General features: G+C 39.8%; 1 protein-coding gene across 9 annotated transcripts in view; it reads left to right on the top strand.

Moving 5' to 3' along the window:
• The window catches only part of FRYL (FRY like transcription coactivator), a 167458-nt gene that overhangs the window by 121261 nt on the left and 25749 nt on the right, over nucleotides 1-20448 (top strand). For 6 of the 9 annotated variants that reach the window (XM_077301924.1, XM_077301926.1, XM_077301921.1 and 3 more), the window contains 16 exons: nucleotides 436-576; nucleotides 3276-3444; nucleotides 4156-4240; nucleotides 5188-5300; nucleotides 5979-6129; nucleotides 7134-7237; nucleotides 8244-8429; nucleotides 10323-10527; nucleotides 11439-11560; nucleotides 11696-11886; nucleotides 12565-12659; nucleotides 14116-14723; nucleotides 14982-15079; nucleotides 16187-16357; nucleotides 16983-17123; nucleotides 19597-19794. In XM_077301924.1, the coding sequence (XP_077158039.1) occupies nucleotides 436-576; nucleotides 3276-3444; nucleotides 4156-4240; nucleotides 5188-5300; nucleotides 5979-6129; nucleotides 7134-7237; nucleotides 8244-8429; nucleotides 10323-10527; nucleotides 11439-11560; nucleotides 11696-11886; nucleotides 12565-12659; nucleotides 14116-14723; nucleotides 14982-15079; nucleotides 16187-16357; nucleotides 16983-17123; nucleotides 19597-19794 (2778 nt within the window). The remainder of the gene's footprint in view (nucleotides 1-435; nucleotides 577-3275; nucleotides 3445-4155; nucleotides 4241-5187; nucleotides 5301-5978; nucleotides 6130-7133; nucleotides 7238-8243; nucleotides 8430-10322; nucleotides 10528-11438; nucleotides 11561-11695; nucleotides 11887-12564; nucleotides 12660-14115; nucleotides 14724-14981; nucleotides 15080-16186; nucleotides 16358-16982; nucleotides 17124-19596; nucleotides 19795-20448) is intronic. The other 3 variants (XM_077301927.1, XM_077301922.1, XM_077301919.1) reach the window with 1 other exon arrangement.

Raw genomic sequence — 20448 nt, 5'->3', positions numbered from 1 at the left:
ACTGTGATGATATCCTTTACTTTTGTAAAACTTGGGAACTATGGTAGGTTTTCACCTGTATATTTCAGCTTGAGAATTCAGAATAAAATGCTGTAACACTGTTGACTTGTATGGAAATGTGCCCATTGGTTCTAGATGTAGGAGTGGGGGGGGGCATATTCCTTTCCTTTTCCCAGCTGGTACAGAGAGGTTATTTATAAACTATTTTACCTGAAGGGAAAGGAGAGAAGAATGTGAAAAAAGGCTGCAAGGGCATACATTTAAACTGTCTATCTGTGACAAGTATCGAAGGCAGCTCCTATGAAGTTCATCATGGATGTTAAATTGCTAAGTAAAGTTTATGACATTGAAACATTTCACAGTATATTGTTGTCTTCAGTGCTGTACAAAATCATAACACTTGGCAGGATGGAATGACTTTACATTGTTTTCTAGTATGGTGATGAAGTGGCCTGGTCTGAGATTGAGAACGTCTGGACGACTCTAGCAGATAGTTGGCCAAAGAATCTGAAAATAATTCTGCATTTTTTGATCAGCATTTGTGGAGTAAATAGTGAACCCAGCCTCTTGCCTTATGTGAGTATTTGACACTGCTTCTCTATTCCACTTGTGAATAACTTCTGTTCAAACCCTTTCTTAGTCTATGTTTTTTGTAGACACCATGGAGATGACCTAGTTAGATCTGGTTGGATCATAAAGACGTGGCCTCAAACCTCTGAAGAGTTCATTAAGTGATCTTGGTCAGTCACAGTCATCACAGACTGTCTCATTAGATTGCTATGAGAAGAAAAAAGGGATAGCCCCCGTGTTAGTTGAAGTGTGAAGGAAGAATGCTATAAAATTAGAACATTCTGTATGATTAAAATATACATATGCCCTGCTGCTCTTCTTATCTTTAAGGCCCTTAAGATGAAGTACAAGAGCACAGTAGTGAGCTTCCGGTCTTATAAGGCCTCTTGTGTGATTTACCATTCAGGGGGGTTCTCCCCCATATTGGAGCAGGAATTCAACTACTTCTGCTTTAGTATAAGGAAGAACACAATCTATGCAATACTTTTATTAGGACCAACCCAATAACACAGTGTGAAGGTATAGGGAACCTGCTTGTGTGAGTCATGGAATTCTAAGCAGTATGTTATTTATATAAATGAGAGCTTAAGTACAAAGTGGCCTCGGGATGTGATCAAAAGGGGCACTACCACAGTTACCACGAAGCGTTTGGTGAGCAGTGGAGGTGCTCAAGGCACAGAGGGCCTTTGTGGGGGAAGAGCTTGGATTCCCCCTGCTAAGTTTAGTGGAACACTAGCTCGCTTAAACATCTTTCCCTCAAATGTCACCTGAGGTAGATTTTTGAAGATTCCTCCTCAGGAGAGATACTGTTTACATGGGTATAGTGTCCCTGACACGTTGTACCACATACTTCTGGTGTGTCCTAAGTTTGATGTATATCACTGCCCTTTAACCTAACTATCTGAAGAAATTGAAATTCAGCTGTGTTAATGAGAAACATTGGATAAAAATGATACTAAATGTGAGGGACTCAGTAACTATTATAAAAGTAGCAAAGTTTTTGCTGGCAATTTTAAATGAAAATCTTTTTACGATGGATTTTTTTATCTGGAACTGTTTGAAATGTTCATTTTATGTTTTGCAATTTTATGCCAGTAAAAGTACTCTGAATCTGAACCCTAAAAGGGTTCTGGATACCCAAGTATATAAAGGCTTAGGAGGAAGGTGCCAGATGGTGGTAGCGAGTGCCAGATGGTGGTAGCGAGTGAAAGGGAGGTGTGGGATGAGAGAAGATACCAGAGGGACCCTAGGGTAGTAAAGGAGAACACGATATGGTATCACCTTCAAATAAATACTGGGGTGATACAGTGCCAAAACTAAGTATATAGCCATGGATATTGACTATATAGCCATGGATATTGTGGGGCCCCTACCCAGAACCCCCTGCAGGCCAGATACTTACTGTTCCTGATGGACTATGCAATGCGATATCCAGAGATGGTCCCTTTGCATAACATGAAGAGTGCAGGGGTAGGTCATGCACTCTTGCATTTCTTTGCACACAGAGGACTACTTTGGGAGATATTGACAGTGGGAGCCATTCTTAATGAAACAGGTCTGTCAGACCTTAGAGATAAAGCAAATCTTAACATTTATGCACCATCTATAGACTGATGGTAAGGCTAAATCAAACTTTAAAGGGCATGCTTAGGAAACTAGGACTTATATGTTGACCTTTTTTTGTTCACTATCTGTGAGACTCCGCAAGCCTCTGGTTTACCCATTTTGAGTTGAGTGTATGAGTGGATACCTTGGGGGATTTTGTGGGGGGTTCTGCGGTGACAGAACCTTGATGACCTGAGGAAGAGACCTCTTGAGTATATCAACTAAGTATGAGAATGGTTAGACAGAGTATAGACTGAGACCCACTGGAAGGTAGGGAAGGTTCAGCAGGTACAGAAATGGTACTATGATCAAGGTACACTTTATGGCTATTCCAAATGGGGGAAGAGGTACTGAGACATAGATAGCTTGAGTCTACATCACAGGGACTACTGGTGGCAGACCTTACCTCATCATGAAATTATTTGGACCCCTATTCTTATGAAATGCAGTGTGGTCTGTCTAGATGTCAATGTTGAAAGTTACATATGTGTGGTATCCACGGGTGACAACTCCCTGTCACCTCGTCAAGGTCTCAGGAGAACTATCGAAGGGTGAACCACCTTGGCATTAAGGAAGCACTGAGAAGCCGGAGCCCAGATGGAAATAGCCCTTACAGAGAGTCAGAAGGAGAATATTCATCAGGTTTTAGCTATAGTACTTGTGCCAAAACCTGATGGCAGTATACAATTCTATGTCGACTTTAGAGACCCCTCCTCATACCCACACACAGCCTGATGAGAGCTGCTCATACTCAGTGTCTTAGAAAACTGAGAGCAGTTGTGAATCAGAGTGCAAGAGGGACAGTGTCTTGTTGGATCCCCGGAGAACATTTACTATCCTGGAGGAGGAGGAGGACTGAAAGGAATGTAATTTCATAGTTCCTTATTCTGTCTCACTCCATTAATTTCTGCTTTTGTTGCTAAACTCTAGAGCACATTTCTGGTGGAGAGAGTGGTGCATATTCAGTTGCAATAATATGATTTTAAATTTGATTTTCATTATCATACTAACAGAGGGATGAAATAACATACAAATAGATTTTTGTTTAAAAAAAACTTAAGCCTAAACATATTTTTCTACTGTTTTTGTTTGCTTGACAGGTAAAGAAGGTGATTGTTTACTTAGGTCGAGATAAAACCATGCAGCTTTTGGAAGAGCTGGTAAGTGAGCTGCAGCTAACTGATCCAGTCAGTTCTGGAGTCTCACATATGGATAACCCACCATATTATCGAATAACTTCCAGTTACAAAATTCCTTCTGTCACCTCAGGTGAGAGCAATTGTAATTGGTCTGTGGGTATATTTTAATCTAAGCTTTATTGTTGGCTAAAATTCTAATACAACCTGAATTTAATACAAAGCTGTTCTTCAAGGATTTAAAAGTCTGAATTGTTTTTACTTAAGTTACAGAAGTGAGAATTTCATTCTAGTTCAAAATGTATAGGCCTTTGTAGAGATTAGGAACCTTTGTTAATTGTGTGTTCCAAACCAAATGACAATTACATATGCAATTGTTATCATTTCTAGGTTCAGTCTCAGATATGAGTAATTTCTAAAGGCGAATGAGACGTAGCTTTAGGGGAGAGTTGAGAACTGGGAAAAGGACAATTAAAATATTATGTTGTCTATCCAAACAGTGTTCTAAGGACATTACTTGGTGAATGTGCTTACTGACCACTTTAGAACATGTAATGACTAAAACATGCCCAGATCTGGTGGAATTTTTCTTGGGGGGAGGGAATGGCTGACACCTCCCAATGCCAATTTGTTTTCTGAAATTTTATTCACTTTTAAAGGTTTGCAATGTAACATAGATTTGTGTATTTCAAAGAACCTTAGTGTATGTAAAGTTAGCTACATGACTGTTTGGGTCATGGTTTGATATAAAACTTTTCCCTAGCATTCTTTTTGCCCAAAGCTTGATAATTAAATAGTGTTGATATGCAAATCTAAATAAAATAATGTTTAACCATCTTTGCAGGTACTACTTCCAGTAGCAATACAATGGTGGCACCCACAGATGGTAATCCTGACAATAAGCATATGAAAGACAGTATTGAAGAAAGGTAAGTAGTGTTTCAAAGAATAGCAATACTATGATTTGGAATACTAACTCCTGGTTTTTGTTATGTGTATAAACCAAGCCAGCCAATGCATCAGTTTGGCTCAATATAAGTTTATTTTATTTATGAATTTATGTGCCCTCCCTTTCAGTTCAGGGCGGTTTACATTAGAACTTTCATAGTACAATGCAATACAGTAAACATCTTGACTTAAGTATATAATAACATCTTTAACAATAGGAACTTGTATTGAATAACGCAGTTTGCAATTTAACATTCAACAATCGGCAACTCAGCTTTTCTGCACTGTGATCTTGTTTGTCTTCAGTTAGTACAGTAAATGGTGGGAGGGGCCACTGGGTTTTGGTCTGTGGTTGGTGGCTTATTCACTCGTCCTGACCAAAGGCCTGGTGGAAGAATTCCCTTTTGCAGGCCTTCTGGAATTGTTTTAGCTCCAGCAGGGCCCTGATGTCATCCGGGAGTTCATTCCACCAGGTGGAGGCCAAGACTGAGAAAGCCCTGGCTCTGGTTGATGACAGACGAGCTTCCCTGGGGCCAGGGATCACCAGTTTGTTGCCGTTGTTGGAGCACAGTGCTCTTTCGGGAGCATAGATAGAGAGGCGGTTGCTCAGCTACTTAGGGCCCAGACCGTGAATGGCTTTGAAGGTGATTACCAAAATCTCAAGTCTGATCCAGTAGTCAACTGATAGCCAGTGCAGCTGTTGGAGTGTGACCCGGATGTGGGCCTTCCAAGGTGGTCCTGTAAGAACCCTGGCTGCTGCATTCTGCCCCAGTTGGACTTTCCAGATCAGGGATAAGAAATACTACTCTTCAGTGAAAGAACAATAGGATCCAGACCGTTAAAGTTGCATAGTATAGCTACATAGAACAAAAGACAACAAAGCAAAGTATTAAGCATTGGTTTAATGCAAATATTGTTATATCTTTAGCTATGTGCATCTAGATATTTACAGTGGGTTGAACAGTAATCTGAACCGGCAACACCACAGACTAGAATCTCGCTATAGTAGCAGTTCTGGAGGATCGTATGAAGAAGAGAAAAGTAATACATTCTTTTATTCTACCTTAGCAGTATCTAATTAAAAGTCAGTTTGTGAATAATGGTTAGCCTATGAAATTCATTTGTTTAGTTAGGACTGTGGGGATCAATCCACTTGCTTGCTTCCATATTTTTCTTGAGAAGGTATGGAAGGTTGTCAAAGTCTTGTGTGAAAATCTGTGTGCTTTTCATTGTAGAGGTGTTATTCATACTAGAAAATGGAAGCAAAGTCATTCTGCTGGACCATTAGCCAGCTACTTCTTTTCTCTGTCTGATGGCTGGAAGAGGGAGGCAAGGAGAAACATGTTTGGATGAATATATATGTGTTCCAGCATACATAGGATTAAAAAAATCTTGCCTGTTCTCTGTTCACAGGAGTTTAGCATGTATAACAAATGCTTTTTTGGTCCGCTTAAGTTGGCACTCTTGCAAAGGGGCACCACTCATTTCAACCCCCTCTTGATGTGTCAATATCCATATCTGCAGCAGATTGCTTCAGAGCTATATCACTTGTGGGCCACACCATTTCAGATTGGAGAGTCTTCATGCTGGTGGAGACTTTCTTAGCAATCTGACCAACCCTCCCATATGGTACTGCATGTATATTGGAAAGAATAGTACTTTAGCTAATATACTCACATTACCATGAAATACCGTATTATAAAACGAATGCTTTGATAGGTGATTCAATGCCGCTGTATTCAAACTGGCGACTGAAAGTGATGGAGCACAACGAAGGAGAGTCTTTACCTTTTCCACCTTCAGGGGGCTGTTGGTCACCATTGGTGGATTATTTGCCTGAAACATCCTCACCAGGCATGTCTCTTCACAGGTGAGCAATAGCAGTAAATAAAGTATCACTGTTTGGTGTGGATTCAGTATAAATAAGAGAGATTGTGCCATAGTTTATTTTCCCCCAATAGCAATGGGGAGATCAGCAAAATTACTCCTGAGCAATGTATAGGATCTAATATTGTGAATTATGGGTGGGCTTATGGAAGGCCATGATAAGACATCTGTTTTGGGATTCAGCTCTGGCAGACAGGGTGATGAACTCTGTCTACACCATGCTGATTGGGTAGAATTCAGTGATGCAAATTTTCTGGCAAAAGCAAAGTTGTAAAATTTTCTGGAAAATCATCTGATGCCCTAAATACACTGTGATATGATTTATCATGTTTTGGTTTATATTTAGCAAACTGACATGCAGTGCCATTTGTTGTTTTATTGTGTGCCCCACATCTCTGGTGACATATGCTGGGCACCAGAGGCCACAATATGGTGCCAAGTGGACAGTAGAACAAAGACGTCTGAAAAGCACCATCATGAGTCTAGTTAGGTTTGGGTGTATCCTAAAGTGCTTTGGAAAAGTATACTTTGGCTGCCAATGTTTAATATTCTCACAGTGGCCTTTGAGATGACCACCAGGGTGCCTTAGACCCAAATGATGCCTTCAAAGGACCATGGAACTTCACCAATCCTTGACTAGTCTTGACTGCTCAAAAATGAAGAATAAACATTTTTTTCTGTCTTTTTCCAATGTCCAAATCCTAGCTACCCTTGGTAGGTGTCTGCTGTATTGTAAAGCACAAGACCATTAATGGTTCTATGTAAATAGCATAAAGTTAGCATAAAGAATAACTTCAGTACTCACAAATGTCTCCTATACTATTATTATTGATATATTTTATCTCAAGGCTACTAACTGATGATAACTTACTAAAATTGTAACTAAGCTTCTCATAGCAATCTAAAAAATAGGGTAGTGCATACTTCAGAAACTTAACAGCAGCTATATTTTTATTGTTTAACCAATTCCAGTTCTTTTGCTTGTAGATGTAATATAGCAGTGATCCTGTTGACTGATTTGATCATTGATCACAGTGTGAAAGTTGACTGGGGAAGCTACCTGCACCTCTTGCTTCATGCAGCTTTCATAGGTAACTATAAAACGGACAGTTGTTCCCAAACCTTTTTGGACTGCTGCTCCCTTGGCTCCCAGGCCATATCCTTAATGCCCGCCACGCACATAAAAAAAACACACCTCTTGGTGTTAGGTATACTACATATACAAAACACACTATATTGTCTGCACTTCTTTTTGGGTTACTGTGCAGCAGTCTGGGGGAAAAAATTGGTCCTTTCTAAGACTCATTTGTAAAAGTCACTTTGGATCTTCATTGGGGAGAAAGGCAAATGGGGAAAGAAACAAAAACAGACAATGGAAAATTCCATAGCCAGGAGCAAGCAGGAGAAGGCCTTCCCAGCCCCCCAAAGATGGGGACTTTTTGGGAAGAGTTGCCAACTCTGGGTTAAGAAATTCATGGAGATCTGGGGTGGCACCTGGGGAAAAAAAAGTCTGAGGAAGGGAATATAATCCCATCCAGCCTACCTTCTGAAGCTGTCGTTTTCTTCAGTAAGCTAAGTATGATTGGTCCTGGCCAGCACTGGGATGGAAGACTACCAAGGAAGTCCAAGGTAGCTATTACCCAGAGGAAGGCAATGGCAAGCCACCTTGGAACGTTTCTCACTAGGAAAATGCAGCCATAGTAGGAAGAGTCAAACTGCAACCTCCCTTCTGCCCCAAAATTCCTCACCACCCCTCTGGATCCTTCAACCATCCTGGTGGGGGATGATGTACAGCCCACTTTGGGAACCCCTACAGCAGGGGTAGTCAACCTGTGGTCCTCCAGATGTCCATGGACTACAATTCCCATGAGCCCTGCCAGCATTTGCTGGCAGGGGCTCATGGGAATTGTAGTCCATGAACATCTAGAGGACCACAGGTTGACTACCCCTGCCCTACAGTAAAGAAACAAGGTTTCCCTGCTTCTTTTTTTTAATTGGATTTGTTTACTTTAAGAAACTAACTCAACATAAAAAGCACTTTACATCTAATCAGGTGACTGCATTCAATCTAATCTGGGATTATTTTATTTCTTGCAGGATTTGACCATCACCATCCTGAAGTGTATGAACACTGTAAACGCCTACTCCTGCATTTATTGATTGTGATGGGCTCCAATAGTAATGTCCAGTCTGTGGCTTCTGTCCTCCTCAGGAATAGGGAGTTTAATGAACCCCGGGTGCTTACTGTCAAACAAGCAGCACATCTGGATTACATCTTCACAGGTGCCTTATATATCCCCTTTCTGAATTGGACATGAAGTGTAAACTTTTTGGTAATGCAGTACTCTCTCCACCGTTATAGAGTCTGCATTCAAGCATGATAACAAGTTATGGTTTACCGCTCTAGGAGCGAGTCTTAGAATTTCTTAAGCTTGGGAATTAATGTCCTCTGTATTCTCAATAAACAATAATTTTTCGTTTCATCTTTATCAGACAAAATGAGACAAGTCAAAAATTGCAGCCAGTATTTGGGATGCACTTTTGAAAAATATACTATTAAATGGATAACAACTGGCAGACAGTTGATTATCTAGAAAGCTGCTGAGCTATTTATTTCAAGTTTATAATTTTAAAAGTTTAGGTCAGAATCCATAGAGCTATTTACGCAAGACCTGTGTGGCTTTTGATTCCCCCCTCCTTTGAACAGCAGGCTACTATGTTATCACTGTACCATACTGGCAAATATTTTTGAAACATCTCTCATTTTCAAAACAGTTTGCCATGTGGCATTGGGGGCCTGATATGTGAAAAATGAGAGTCCAAAATTCCATTCCATGCTTGTGCATTAGAACATTTTGATTGTAATATAGTGTGCTACTTCCTATAGATGCCACTTCCCTTTTCTGTATTTTTATTATTTAAAATTGTCATTTTTACCCCCAGTTAATGATTGCAGGGTTTACTTACTATTTGTACAGGTGTGCAAAGAATATAATGAACTATTAGTTATACTGAAAGCATCATTGAACAAGAGTTTTTGCCCTTTGCAGACCTTACATGAATTTCCCCATTCATGCAGACTTGGAGCCCATCTGTGGACTTGAAGTCTTGTATAAACTGGACTTGTGGATTGCCCATGCTTGTTCAGTGTCCATTCCCAGAATCTTGATTCTTCTAAGCTTCTGGTTCTTGTGAATGGAAGTTGTATGCACATGAAAATTCAGTGTGTTGCTATGCTCACAAAAGGGTGACTGCATGTATCTTGGGGATCCATGTGCATGGCTGGCAGGCTCCTGGTTCAGGCAAACAGAGTGGCACATCTGTGGAAGCCTTTCTGTTAGGCTGTGTAAATTGAAAAATAGGAATGTTAAGCGTTGTTTTAATATAATGGTACTTTAAGTATTGTTCAGCAGATGGCAGCATCCAACTGTTCAGTAGCTCCATATGAATTGTTGGGCCTCACAGAATTGTTTAACATTATTACCTGCGGTCTACCTGCGGGACCGCTTGGTTGCTTATGCCCCCCGCAGGGCACTCCGCTCTGCGGGTATGAATTTACTGGTTGTCCCGGGCCCACGGGATGCTCGCCTGGCCTCGACCCGGGCCAGGGCCTTTTCAGTCCTGGCCCCAACCTGGTGGAACGAGCTCCCAGAAGAGCTAAGGGCCCTGCAGGATCTACCAGCTTTCCGCAGGGCCTGTAAGACGGAGCTCTTCCGCCAGGCATATGGTTGAGGCCAGGGCAGCTCTCCCACTAATCCATCAGAGGATCCCCTCCAATATTGAGATCTCTAACACCGAGATCATGGTTAGATGTATTGTATTGGTGCCACCCTCTTCTGAACATTATTCTCTCCACCAGGCTGAACTAAGATCAGAATTGTGACCACCGCCGCTATATGTTATGTGATATGTTATATGTAACTTTTAATTGGGGTTTTTATGGGGATTTTATTGTGTTTTAACTATTTATGTTGTAAACCGCCCTGAGACCTATTGGGAGAAGGGCAGTCTAAAAAGTAAATAATAATAATAATAATAATAATAATAATAATAATAATAATAATAATAATAAGCTTTTTTATATTAAATTGTAATGCTCATGTTTGATCTTCATTTCAGGACTTTGTAACTATTATGAGGTTTTATTTGATATGAAATAATGATATCCTCTGCCAGCAGGTGTTAATGACTTTATACCAGATCACCAGCCCTCCCCAATGACAGACTCAGGGCTCAGTTCAAGTTCTACCTCTTCGAGCATCAGCTTAGGAAACACCAGTGCTGCCATTTCTCATATGCATAGCACCATCCTCAGTGAAGTTGACATTTCAGGAGAGCAAGATGAAAAAATGAAATCACTTATGGAGTTTATTACTTCAAGGTACTATTTAAGGCTCAGTCACTGTTGTTGAACAGCGTAAAAACATCTTCAGAAACTGCTCATCTGCAGCCTTTTGCCTGAGAAATTGCATGTGTGATATAGTTATGCCTTGGTGCCTGCCCTGGCCAAGCAGAATGAAAACAGAAATGAGCAAATAGCTGGTTTCAAGTATTTTTCCAGAATTACTTCATTGCTGTGTAAGAAATCCACCCCCAAATCAGCTTTGTTTTCAAGTCATGATCCTTTTATTCATTGCTGTAAAAGCCCTGTGTTTGGTATTGAACGGCAGGCTAGCCATGTCTTGCTTCCTGTGGCTTAATAGTTTGTTGTCGAAAAACCACTTAACTATATCATATTGACCTTCCATGCAGAAGGATCATTGCACTGCAGATGTCCGCAAAATTCCTTCTGGTATCATTTTCTCTTTTGAATTTCTCATGCTGTCTTGGAGTTCTGTTTCTGTTTCTTAAATCTGATAACACCATAAATTTGCTAGGTGTTAAGAATAGATGTGGCTCAGTCACTGCCTTAGGGGCCATATTCATGTCAGTGTTGCTGTGTACTTGTAGGAACAACTGTATTGAACTCAAAGCATAAGAAGAGCCCTGATGTCTCAGCCCAGTGTTTTATCTAGGCCAGCAGACTGCTTCAACTTGGTGACCAACCATTGAGAAGCCAACCCCTCATGCTGTTTTCTGTTACTAGTGTTCAGATGTTTTCTTCCTCTAAATGTGGAGGTTACTTTGTTTGCCACATCTAGAAGCCATTGATAGAGCTTACAACCATGTGAGGACAGCTCTGAATAACATTGTGTGTTTCTTATTGCATGAAATAAGAGGGAGTCTAGCGTCTTGACAATGAGTTCTCTTGACATGTTCTGTCAAATGAGCTCTGGGCTTTGCTTCTCCTAGGAAACGAGGACCACTTTGGAACCATGAAGATGTTTCAGCAAAGAATCCAAGCATAAAGAGTGCCGAGCAGCTAACTGTGTTTCTAAAGCATGTTGTTTCTGTATTCAAGCAATCAAGTTCAGGTATACTTGGAACCCTTAACATACACTGTAATTTCGCTAAAATAAAATTCTTTGTACGTAATTGTTTAAAACTATAAGGCTTTTCTCTGTCCCAATCTTAATCCTCCTATATTCTGATTCCTCTTCATATTGCAGTTGGATTTCAGCTGGAGCACCATCTTAGTGAAGTTGCTCTGCAAACTGCACTTTCTTGCTCTTCTCGACATTATGCTGGGAGATCCTTCCAGCTATTCAGAGCACTGAAACAACCTCTTTCTGCAGCCACTCTTTCGGACATTCTTTCTAGGCTTGTAGAAACAGTTGGAGATGCAGGAGAAGAAGCTCAGGTATCTTACCTTTTGTTTTTAAAGGCTTTTAGATTTCAGCATATGAACTATTCCTCTCGTGCAGTCACTGATTAGGAGTGTATGTGTATTACCTGTATGCAAATTTAATTGAGGATCTGAATTTTGGAAAGATGTTTGGATCTTTCTTTTCTACTGACAGAAGAGGCGGAAAGGTGTAATCTTGCTCCCTTCTTCCTCCTAAGCACAACCTCCAACCTGCACGTATTTGTAGGTTTCACATTTCCTCTGACCCCAGGCACCAATTTTGCAAGGGTCAGAAAGAACTGAATGGGAGAAGGAAAAGAGGAGAAATCATGTCCATCAGCTCCTTCCGATGGATCTCTGCATTCAACCCTGTGCATCCATGTATCTTACACAAAGATTACCTGCTGTTTAGGAAAATGTCATATGAAGCAGTTTGCCTTCAGGCACAAACCTGGAAGTATAAAGTAGAGGGCATTCTGTGCATCATACCTGGAGGGTAACTCTGCAAGCTCACTCACTTGGCAATAAACACTCAGATGCTGTTGTTAGCCCATTACTTCCAAGGCAGAGGTATCTTAAAGGAAGGGGCATTAAATTGCTAGTAGGGTAAATGCTTTATGTTCATGGGGATTCATATCATGTGGCTTCATGTCACTTTTTTCCTTTACATTTTTGATCTTTATTTTTCCCTAGGGTTTTGTCATAGAACTACTTCTTACTTTGGAGTCAGCCATTGATACACTGGCAGACACAATGAAACGTTATGATCTTCTCACTGCACTTTCCCAGTAAGAACTGATACTAGTGAAGTTTTCTGTGTATTGGAAATGATTTAGAAGTCTGGACAATTTGCATTATGTACAGGAGTCAGCATACTATATTGAATCTGAATAATGCTAAAGAATTTTGACACCATAATTTATATTTAATGAGTGGGGGAGGAACTGGATGGATGCTGAAGATGCTAATTGTCATGGTTCCAAAGAAAAGTTCAAAAATCTTTGTATGTTGTATTCCAAGCAGGGATGGAATTCTGAGAGCATTTATTCTGCCTTGCATTCTGCTGGCCAAAGTATTGTGACAAATTCAGAAAAAAACTGAAAGACAAAGATTCAAAATAATTGATGCACATTAAATGCTGTTTCTGAATATTGAATTTAAGTTTCCAGAGTGTATCCAGCCATCCCTGTGCTACTGTTCCATTTCATGCCCAAATAATTCTTGGATGGTCAAGATCCTTATACATAAAAAGTAGCACTTTTTCTCTCTAAAAAAGGGAGCAAAGGCTTGATTGATTTTTCCTATTCCAGTCCAACCTGCAATGTCCATTGAAAACCTGCTCAGGAGAATCCCTTTGGAGCAGGATGTGATACAGCATTGTAAACTGGAGAAAAGACAGACACAGATACCTTCTTCTCAAACATAGGGATCATGGATCCTATCCTTTCAGTAGACATATTTTTAAAATAACATTATTTGGCCTGAATAAAAGGTTTTATTCCTTTTGTTCTATGACAAGGAATATTTGTGTTGGTGTGTAAAAAATTATAATCAAATTTTATTTTATTTATTAGATTTTTATACTGCCCTCCCATACGGCTCAGGGCTAGGGTTGTGCGATTCGGCCGCCGAAGCAGCCGTTCCGTCCGGGCGCAGCCAGCGCCGCTCCGCGGGCGGGGGGAGGGCGGTGCCGGCAGCGGCGTGACAGCGGGCGCAACCACGCAGGCGCGGAGTTCCGCGCCTGCGTGGTTGCGCCCGCTGTCACTCCGCTGCCGGCACCGCCCTCCCCCCCCCCGCGGCGCGGCGCTGGCTGCGCCCGGACGGAACGGCCGCTTTGTCGGCCGAATCGCACAACCCTACTCAGGGCAGTTCACATAAAACATTGCTGGGGTAATACATAGAACAGTCTAAACATAACACAGTCATAAAATGACATATCAACAATAATCCAACAATGGTTCCAATTTAACAGAATTCCAATGGCTTTGGCAAATGATACTAAAAAGAATGACAACTTAGACAAAACCCCCAGGGAGGTCAGGCTGGTTCAGTTCATGGAGGGGCTGTCTGAGGGGGGACCAGTGGATGTTGTTGGGTCGGTCGGACTCAAGCAAATGCCTGGTGGAGGAACTCCCTTTTGCAGGCCCTGCAGAATTGTAGAAGTTCAAGCAGGTTATACTCTTGTTGTGTCCCATTATACAGAATATGTTTTTTTTATATCCGATAATTCTCTTTTCACTTCAGTACTTCATACTATGATCCGTTAATGGGAAGCAAATATGCAGCTAACAGGAAGAGCACTGGACAGCTCAATCTAAGCACAAGTCCCATTAGCAGTGGAAACTTATTAGGATACTATAGTAACACAAGAAGTAGTTCTTTGAAACTGAGCTTAATTGGCGATCGGAAGAATGACAGACGGAGGAGCAACACACTGGATATAATGGATGTACGGATAAATCATTCCAGCAGCTTAGCAAGGACTCGAAGCCTTTCCTCCCTGAGAGAGGGAGGAATGCAAGATGTGCAGCCTACTACTGATCCTATGAACCTGATGGCCACCATCTTTTGGATTGCAGCATCCTTGCTGGAATCTGATTATGAATACGAATACCTCCTGGCCCTCAGGCTGCTCAACAAACTTCTTGTTCATCTGCCTCTGGATAAATCTGAAAGTAGAGAAAAGATTGAAAAGATGCAGAGTAAATTAAAATGGAATAACTTTCCAGGTCTTCAGCAATTATTTTTGAAGGGGTTTACCTCAGTTTCTACACAGGAAATGACAGTTCATTTACTCAGCAAACTCATCACAGTCTCCAAGCATTCCTTGGTGGATCCTTCCCAGTTAACAGGTATGCCTTTAAAATACATATAGCCATGCTCTACTGATCTGCAGAGTTTAAAACCAATTTGAAAACAAGTGAAGCAATAGAGTTCTTACAGCAAGTATGGAAAAGAAGCAATTGTAAGTAATGTTTTGACATAGTAGGGATGCCTTAAAAGAATATAGTCCTTCATTTTAAGTAATAAGGGCTGGTTCTTGGAATTAAGTGGTTAGAAAACTCTGGAGACATGTTTGGTGAGATAAATTCTGTCTCTCTTCTGGGCAGGTTTTCCTCTTAACATCCTATGTTTGTTACCTCATCTAATACAACATTTTGATAACCCAACTCAGTTCTGCAAGGAAACAGCTGACAGGATAGCAAAGGTATGTAATATTTTAAACAAGCTAGCTAAAATGAAAGCATTTAGAAAAAGACTATAATTCTCAAGTGAAAGCAAAAATGGAAACTTGATGTTTTGAGTAATATACTATAACTTTTTTATTTATGTTGTTCAGTTTCAAAGTCAGTTCCATAGATTGGCAGGAATATGCTAGCTCCTGAAAAATAGTGATTTTATGGTTCAGAGGGCTTGAACTTGCTAAATCAAAATATTTCTATAATAGACTATGAGTTGTTTTCTCAACTCTGATCTGTGGTTTTAAAAAATCAAACCTATCCTTTTTTGTCACTGACTCTTTTAAATGCATTTATTTTTATAAGGGACGTTTGACATCTGTAAAATGGCCAATTACTTATAATAGTCTGCCTGAAGGAATAAGAAGACTATTGAGAAACTACATTAAAAATGTAAAACCAAAATACCATTAAATCCATGGGATCCAACCCATTGCTCTGAAGTAAAGAGGAAATCAGTTCCTGTTTACATCCAATTTTTGCATAGCTGAGGATCAGTTCTGCCCTTCACTCTATCATGCAAGTTCAATGGAGCCTCTTTCTTTCTTTCTTTATGTCATTGGTTCAGAGGGAGGAAGGCACATTAGCTAAATGTTTAAAATAAGGTTCATTCACCAGCTTACCTAGTATATACATTAAAGACATTTTGCCTTCATTGTACAAACTCTTGCTGATTCCTATGAGCAATTTCTACCACAACCCACTTCATCAGTAGGGTTGCCAGCTCTGGAATGGGGAAATACTAGATATTTTGGGGGTGGGGCCTGTGAAGAGCAGGGTTTGGGGAGCAGAAGGGACTTCAGCAGGCTATAATGCTGTAGGATCCATCCTTCAAAGCAGCCATTTTCTCCAAAGGAACTGATCTTGGTCATTTAAAGATCAATTGTAATAGTGGATATCTCCAGGTCTATCATAGTGAGGAAGAATGCTTACACTCGAAAGCTCATGTCTTGAATAAATCTTTGTTTGTCTTAAAGGTGCTACTGGACTCTGATTTTATTGTTAATCTTGTCACCGTATCTGATTATTTCCTCAAAACAGATATTCAGGTAGTGCTTTCTTGTTGTGTTCCATAGGTCTGTGCAGAAGAGAAGTCACCAACCCTTGCTAATTTGGCTCATATGATGAGTTTATACAGTACACACAGCTATTCCAGAGATTGCTCTAACTGGATTAATGTAGTATGTAGATATTTGCATGACTCCTTTTCAGAAACAACTTTTAACCTGGTCACATACCTTGCAGAGGTAATGAAACTATATATATATACATATATACTTTAAAGAGTATCTCAATTATAATCACTGTATATTTTCCACTTCAAAAAAAGTAATTTGCCCTTTCTCATTTAAATATATTTAAATGTTTCTATGAAAGATTTTCTTCAAATGTAATAGATAAATGTCCACCCCGCCCCCCAATCCATTCTCCCCTTTCCCCCGGGGCCCTTTTTCTCTGTACTGTAGATGGAATATTCATTCCATGGTTATCCTTTCCCCTTCCTGCTTCAGAAAGCCTGTTTCACTTAAACATTTATTGAGCTGAACATAGTGGTTATGTGATAGTTCCAAGCCCTCATTCTTATTTAATATATGTACCAGAGACTGGTAGATCTTTTTCATGGAAAGATATCTGTGCTTTGGAAGCAGTCTCAGCCACAGAAATCTCACTGTTAGTTGGAAGTGGAGAGCCATAAATTCTTGAAGAATGTTGGGTTGTACATGCGGTTTTGTTCAGTTTATTCCCCAGATTATAATTTTTTATTATTTTTACGGGGCAACTTGCATTGCATTAAAACTCATACATCAAAGCAACTGGATATTTCATAGTCATCCCTGGAAGATTAAATCCTTTTTATATATTTATTTTCAGCTGTTAGAGAAAGGATTGTCCAGTATGCAGCAATCTTTACTGCAGATCATTTACAGCCTTTTGAGTCACATTGACCTATCTGCAACACCGGTGAAGCAGTTCAATCTGGAAATTATAAAAATCATTGGCAAATATGTTCAGGTAGGTATACTGAAGTATGTAGCCTAAAAACAGTGAACTACATTTTGGATGAGAAGCACTAAAGATATTTGAGTTCATTCAGATGAACAGTGTAGAGCAGAATCCTACAGTAATATTTTATAAATAGCTTTTCTTTTGCAAAACTTTTTATATAATAGTAATATTATTACATGTTTACATGCCATGATATCTGGGCTAGGTCCGTTCCTCTGGGAATTCTATTTGTGCACATTTTCAGCACAGCTTTTCAAAAGAAATACGCTTAGGCTAAAATTCTGCATGAAATGCTTTTAAGCTCTCTTGTTGATGAGACTTTGTGTTTAAATTATTTGCTACATTCTGGCATTTTTATAGGGGCATATATAGAATATACTAGAGAGATTGTGATGATATGTATAATGTAGTGCACACATTTATATTGTGCCCCTGGTAACTCATTGCTTTATATTTAGGAGATTGGCTTTTAACAGAATTCAATGAAAATATAACTCCAGGGAGATATTTTGTCTTTTTTTGAAAGATTTTTCAGAATGCCTGGAGCATGCTATCAAATAATTGATTTCTATTCTCTACCTTTGAACTGCAGTACAACAAAATGGGCTTAATCCTAATTAACCAGGAAAAGATGTCAGTGTCCATCTTAATGCATTTTTTCAGTTGATAGATAGGCACTTAAGTTATTGTAGTCTTGTCAAAAGATATTAAGCTAAGTAACTGATCACCATAGCCAACGTTCTCATAACCTGCCATCTGTTCTTTTCACCACTAACCCTTTTTTATGAGAGCTTTAAGGTCTCCTGCTTCATTGGTTTTATCTTAATGAATACTGCAGCTAAAGAAGCTTGTAATCCTATTGATTGTTGATTGAAATTGGAGAGTTGAATAAATACAGTTAAACTGTTAGGAGGGTCTTCTTGGTAGGTGTACTTTGTGTCAGTGATGAAAGAACATTAATTTTATAGTTAATGCTGAACATGATTCAAAACTGAATATTGAGTTTACATCTTTGAGAGATGATGAGAGAAGTTTTATATTACCTTGTTGTTGTTTTTTTACTATAACAAAGCATGCTGTGATAAAAGGTTCTTCTTAATTATCACTTCTTTTTCTACCCGAGGTCAAACACTTCACAATCAAGTAAATTTCTAACCTCTTCCATCAACTTGAAATCAAGGCCTGCTGTGTTTTTGTTTCTTATTTTCCTTATTTTATTTCTCTTCTCTCTATCCCCTTTGCTGACCTCTCTGAATATATTCATTTGTTTGAAGCTTGTCACAACTAAATTAAAGAGAATGCACTTAGCTGTGTTTTTCTCCTGTCTTGATTGCTCCTAGAGAAGCTTGAATTTGAACCGACATGGGCAATTTAGGCAAAAATCCATTTACTCCAGCTGTGAGATTATTGTTAAAATTGTAACATAAAACTCACAAATGAGATCTTAAAATTATTGTACTTTATTTCTGACACAGCAGAGTAAGGAATAGAAAATTGGAGGTAGTCATATATATGTGATGAAACTATTGCCTTACAGAATTAATATTAATACTTTGAATTGGAACCTGCCTTCTACCTTGGGCTCAAGGCAGGTTACAAAGAATAAAAGAACCCATAAAAACCACAACCGAAAACAACAATTTCCCACAAAGCTAAGATCCCTCCTACCTTCTACTGTCATCTGACAAGGGGGTGCGCTAGATGTAATAGTGAAGCCTCAGCGAGGAACCATTGATCTTATGAACCCAGCCACAACCATAGATCTGGAAGAGCTTTATTTTACAGGCCCTGCAGAATTTTGCCAGCTCCATCAGGGCTCTCAGCTCTCCTGGGAGCTCATTCCACCAGGTCAGGGCCAGGACTAAAAAGGCCCTGTCCCAGGTCAAGGCCAATACCTGCAGAGCAAAGCGCCTTGTGGGGAGCATAAGCAAACAAGCAGGCCCTCAGATAGGCTGGGCCTAAGCCATGGATGGCCTTAAAGGTCAAAACCAAAAACAAAACCTTGAACTTAATCTGGGCCAGGACTGGCAACCAGTGCAGCTGCCTCAGTACTGGCTGGATATGGGTCCTCCAAGGTGGTCCAGTGAGGACCCTAGCAGCTGCATTCTGCACCAGCTGGAGTTTCTGGATTAGGGAGAAGGGTAGAGCAAATTACAGAAGTCCAGTCTAGAGGTGACTGTTGCATGAATCACTGTGGCCAGGCAGTCCACCGGCAGGTAGAGTGCTAGTAGGCTTGCTTTGATACTCTGTTTATTTGTCTTCATTCAGTACATAACTTGTTTCTGAACACCTATTTTTGGATTGCTGTAAAAAATACCATTTAAGCAACATTTTTTCTGAAACTTAAAATGGCTAATGTTGATCCTGGTCATATTTAAGGCAGAAATATTTTTCAGGCTGTTAAGTTAAATGTTCATTGCATATTGCTCTGTTTTTAGTGGCTTTAATTGTACCATACATTTCCTTTTGTCTCCCTTAGAGTCCATACTGGAAGGAAGCTCTTAACATTTTGAAACTAGTAGTCTCTCGATCAGCAAGTCTTGTTGTACCGAATGATATTCCAAAGTCCTATGGTGGTGATACAAGTTCTCCTGAAATTTCATTCACAAAAATTTTTAATAATGTTTCAAAAGAACTCCCTGGGAAAACCTTAGACTTTCATTTTGACATATCAGAGGTAAATATACTGTAAATCAAGTAAAGCATACAATGAAACTGAATAATGGAATGCATTTTGGAAGATTAAAACAAATATTCAAAATTATTGAACCCCCCCACCCTAGTATTTTGTTTGTCCCAGAAGTAAAAACTTAATTGTCTGTTTAGCTTAACAAATATGACACCAGTTACTGGAATCCAAAGAATTACTTAACAGGCCCCAAGGATTTAAATATGCCCTGTGAAATCTTTTATTTTTTTATTCATGAACATTGTAATACAGAATTAGGGTCTGCTGTTTGAAGATCCCTCAGTTTCTAAAGTGTTTTGCTGTGCGACATAAGGGAATGCCATACCAAAAACACAAGCCTGAAGCCACCTTGGGCGTGAAGAAACAGTTGTGTGGTTTGTTGACTCCAAGCCACGTCTAATAGCGCTGAAATGATGGCGGGAGGAAGCTTGAACTAGCCATTGGAAGAGAAGCTTCCATTAACAGCTATCTACAGATCAGTTTAATATATTTATTACACTCTCCTAGGAGTCTTCTTCCTGGCAAATAGATGGGGAAGAAATGGAGGTAGTGACAGATTTTATTTTCTTGGGCTCCAAGATCACTGCAGATGGGGACTGCAGCAAAGAAATTAAAAGACGTTTGCTCCTGGGGAGGAAAGCT

This window comes from Paroedura picta, chromosome 10, assembly GCF_049243985.1.
Source record: "Paroedura picta isolate Pp20150507F chromosome 10, Ppicta_v3.0, whole genome shotgun sequence".
In the NCBI taxonomy this organism is placed as follows: Eukaryota; Metazoa; Chordata; class Lepidosauria; order Squamata; family Gekkonidae; genus Paroedura; species Paroedura picta.
This window is presented reverse-complemented; position numbering and strand designations above follow the sequence as displayed.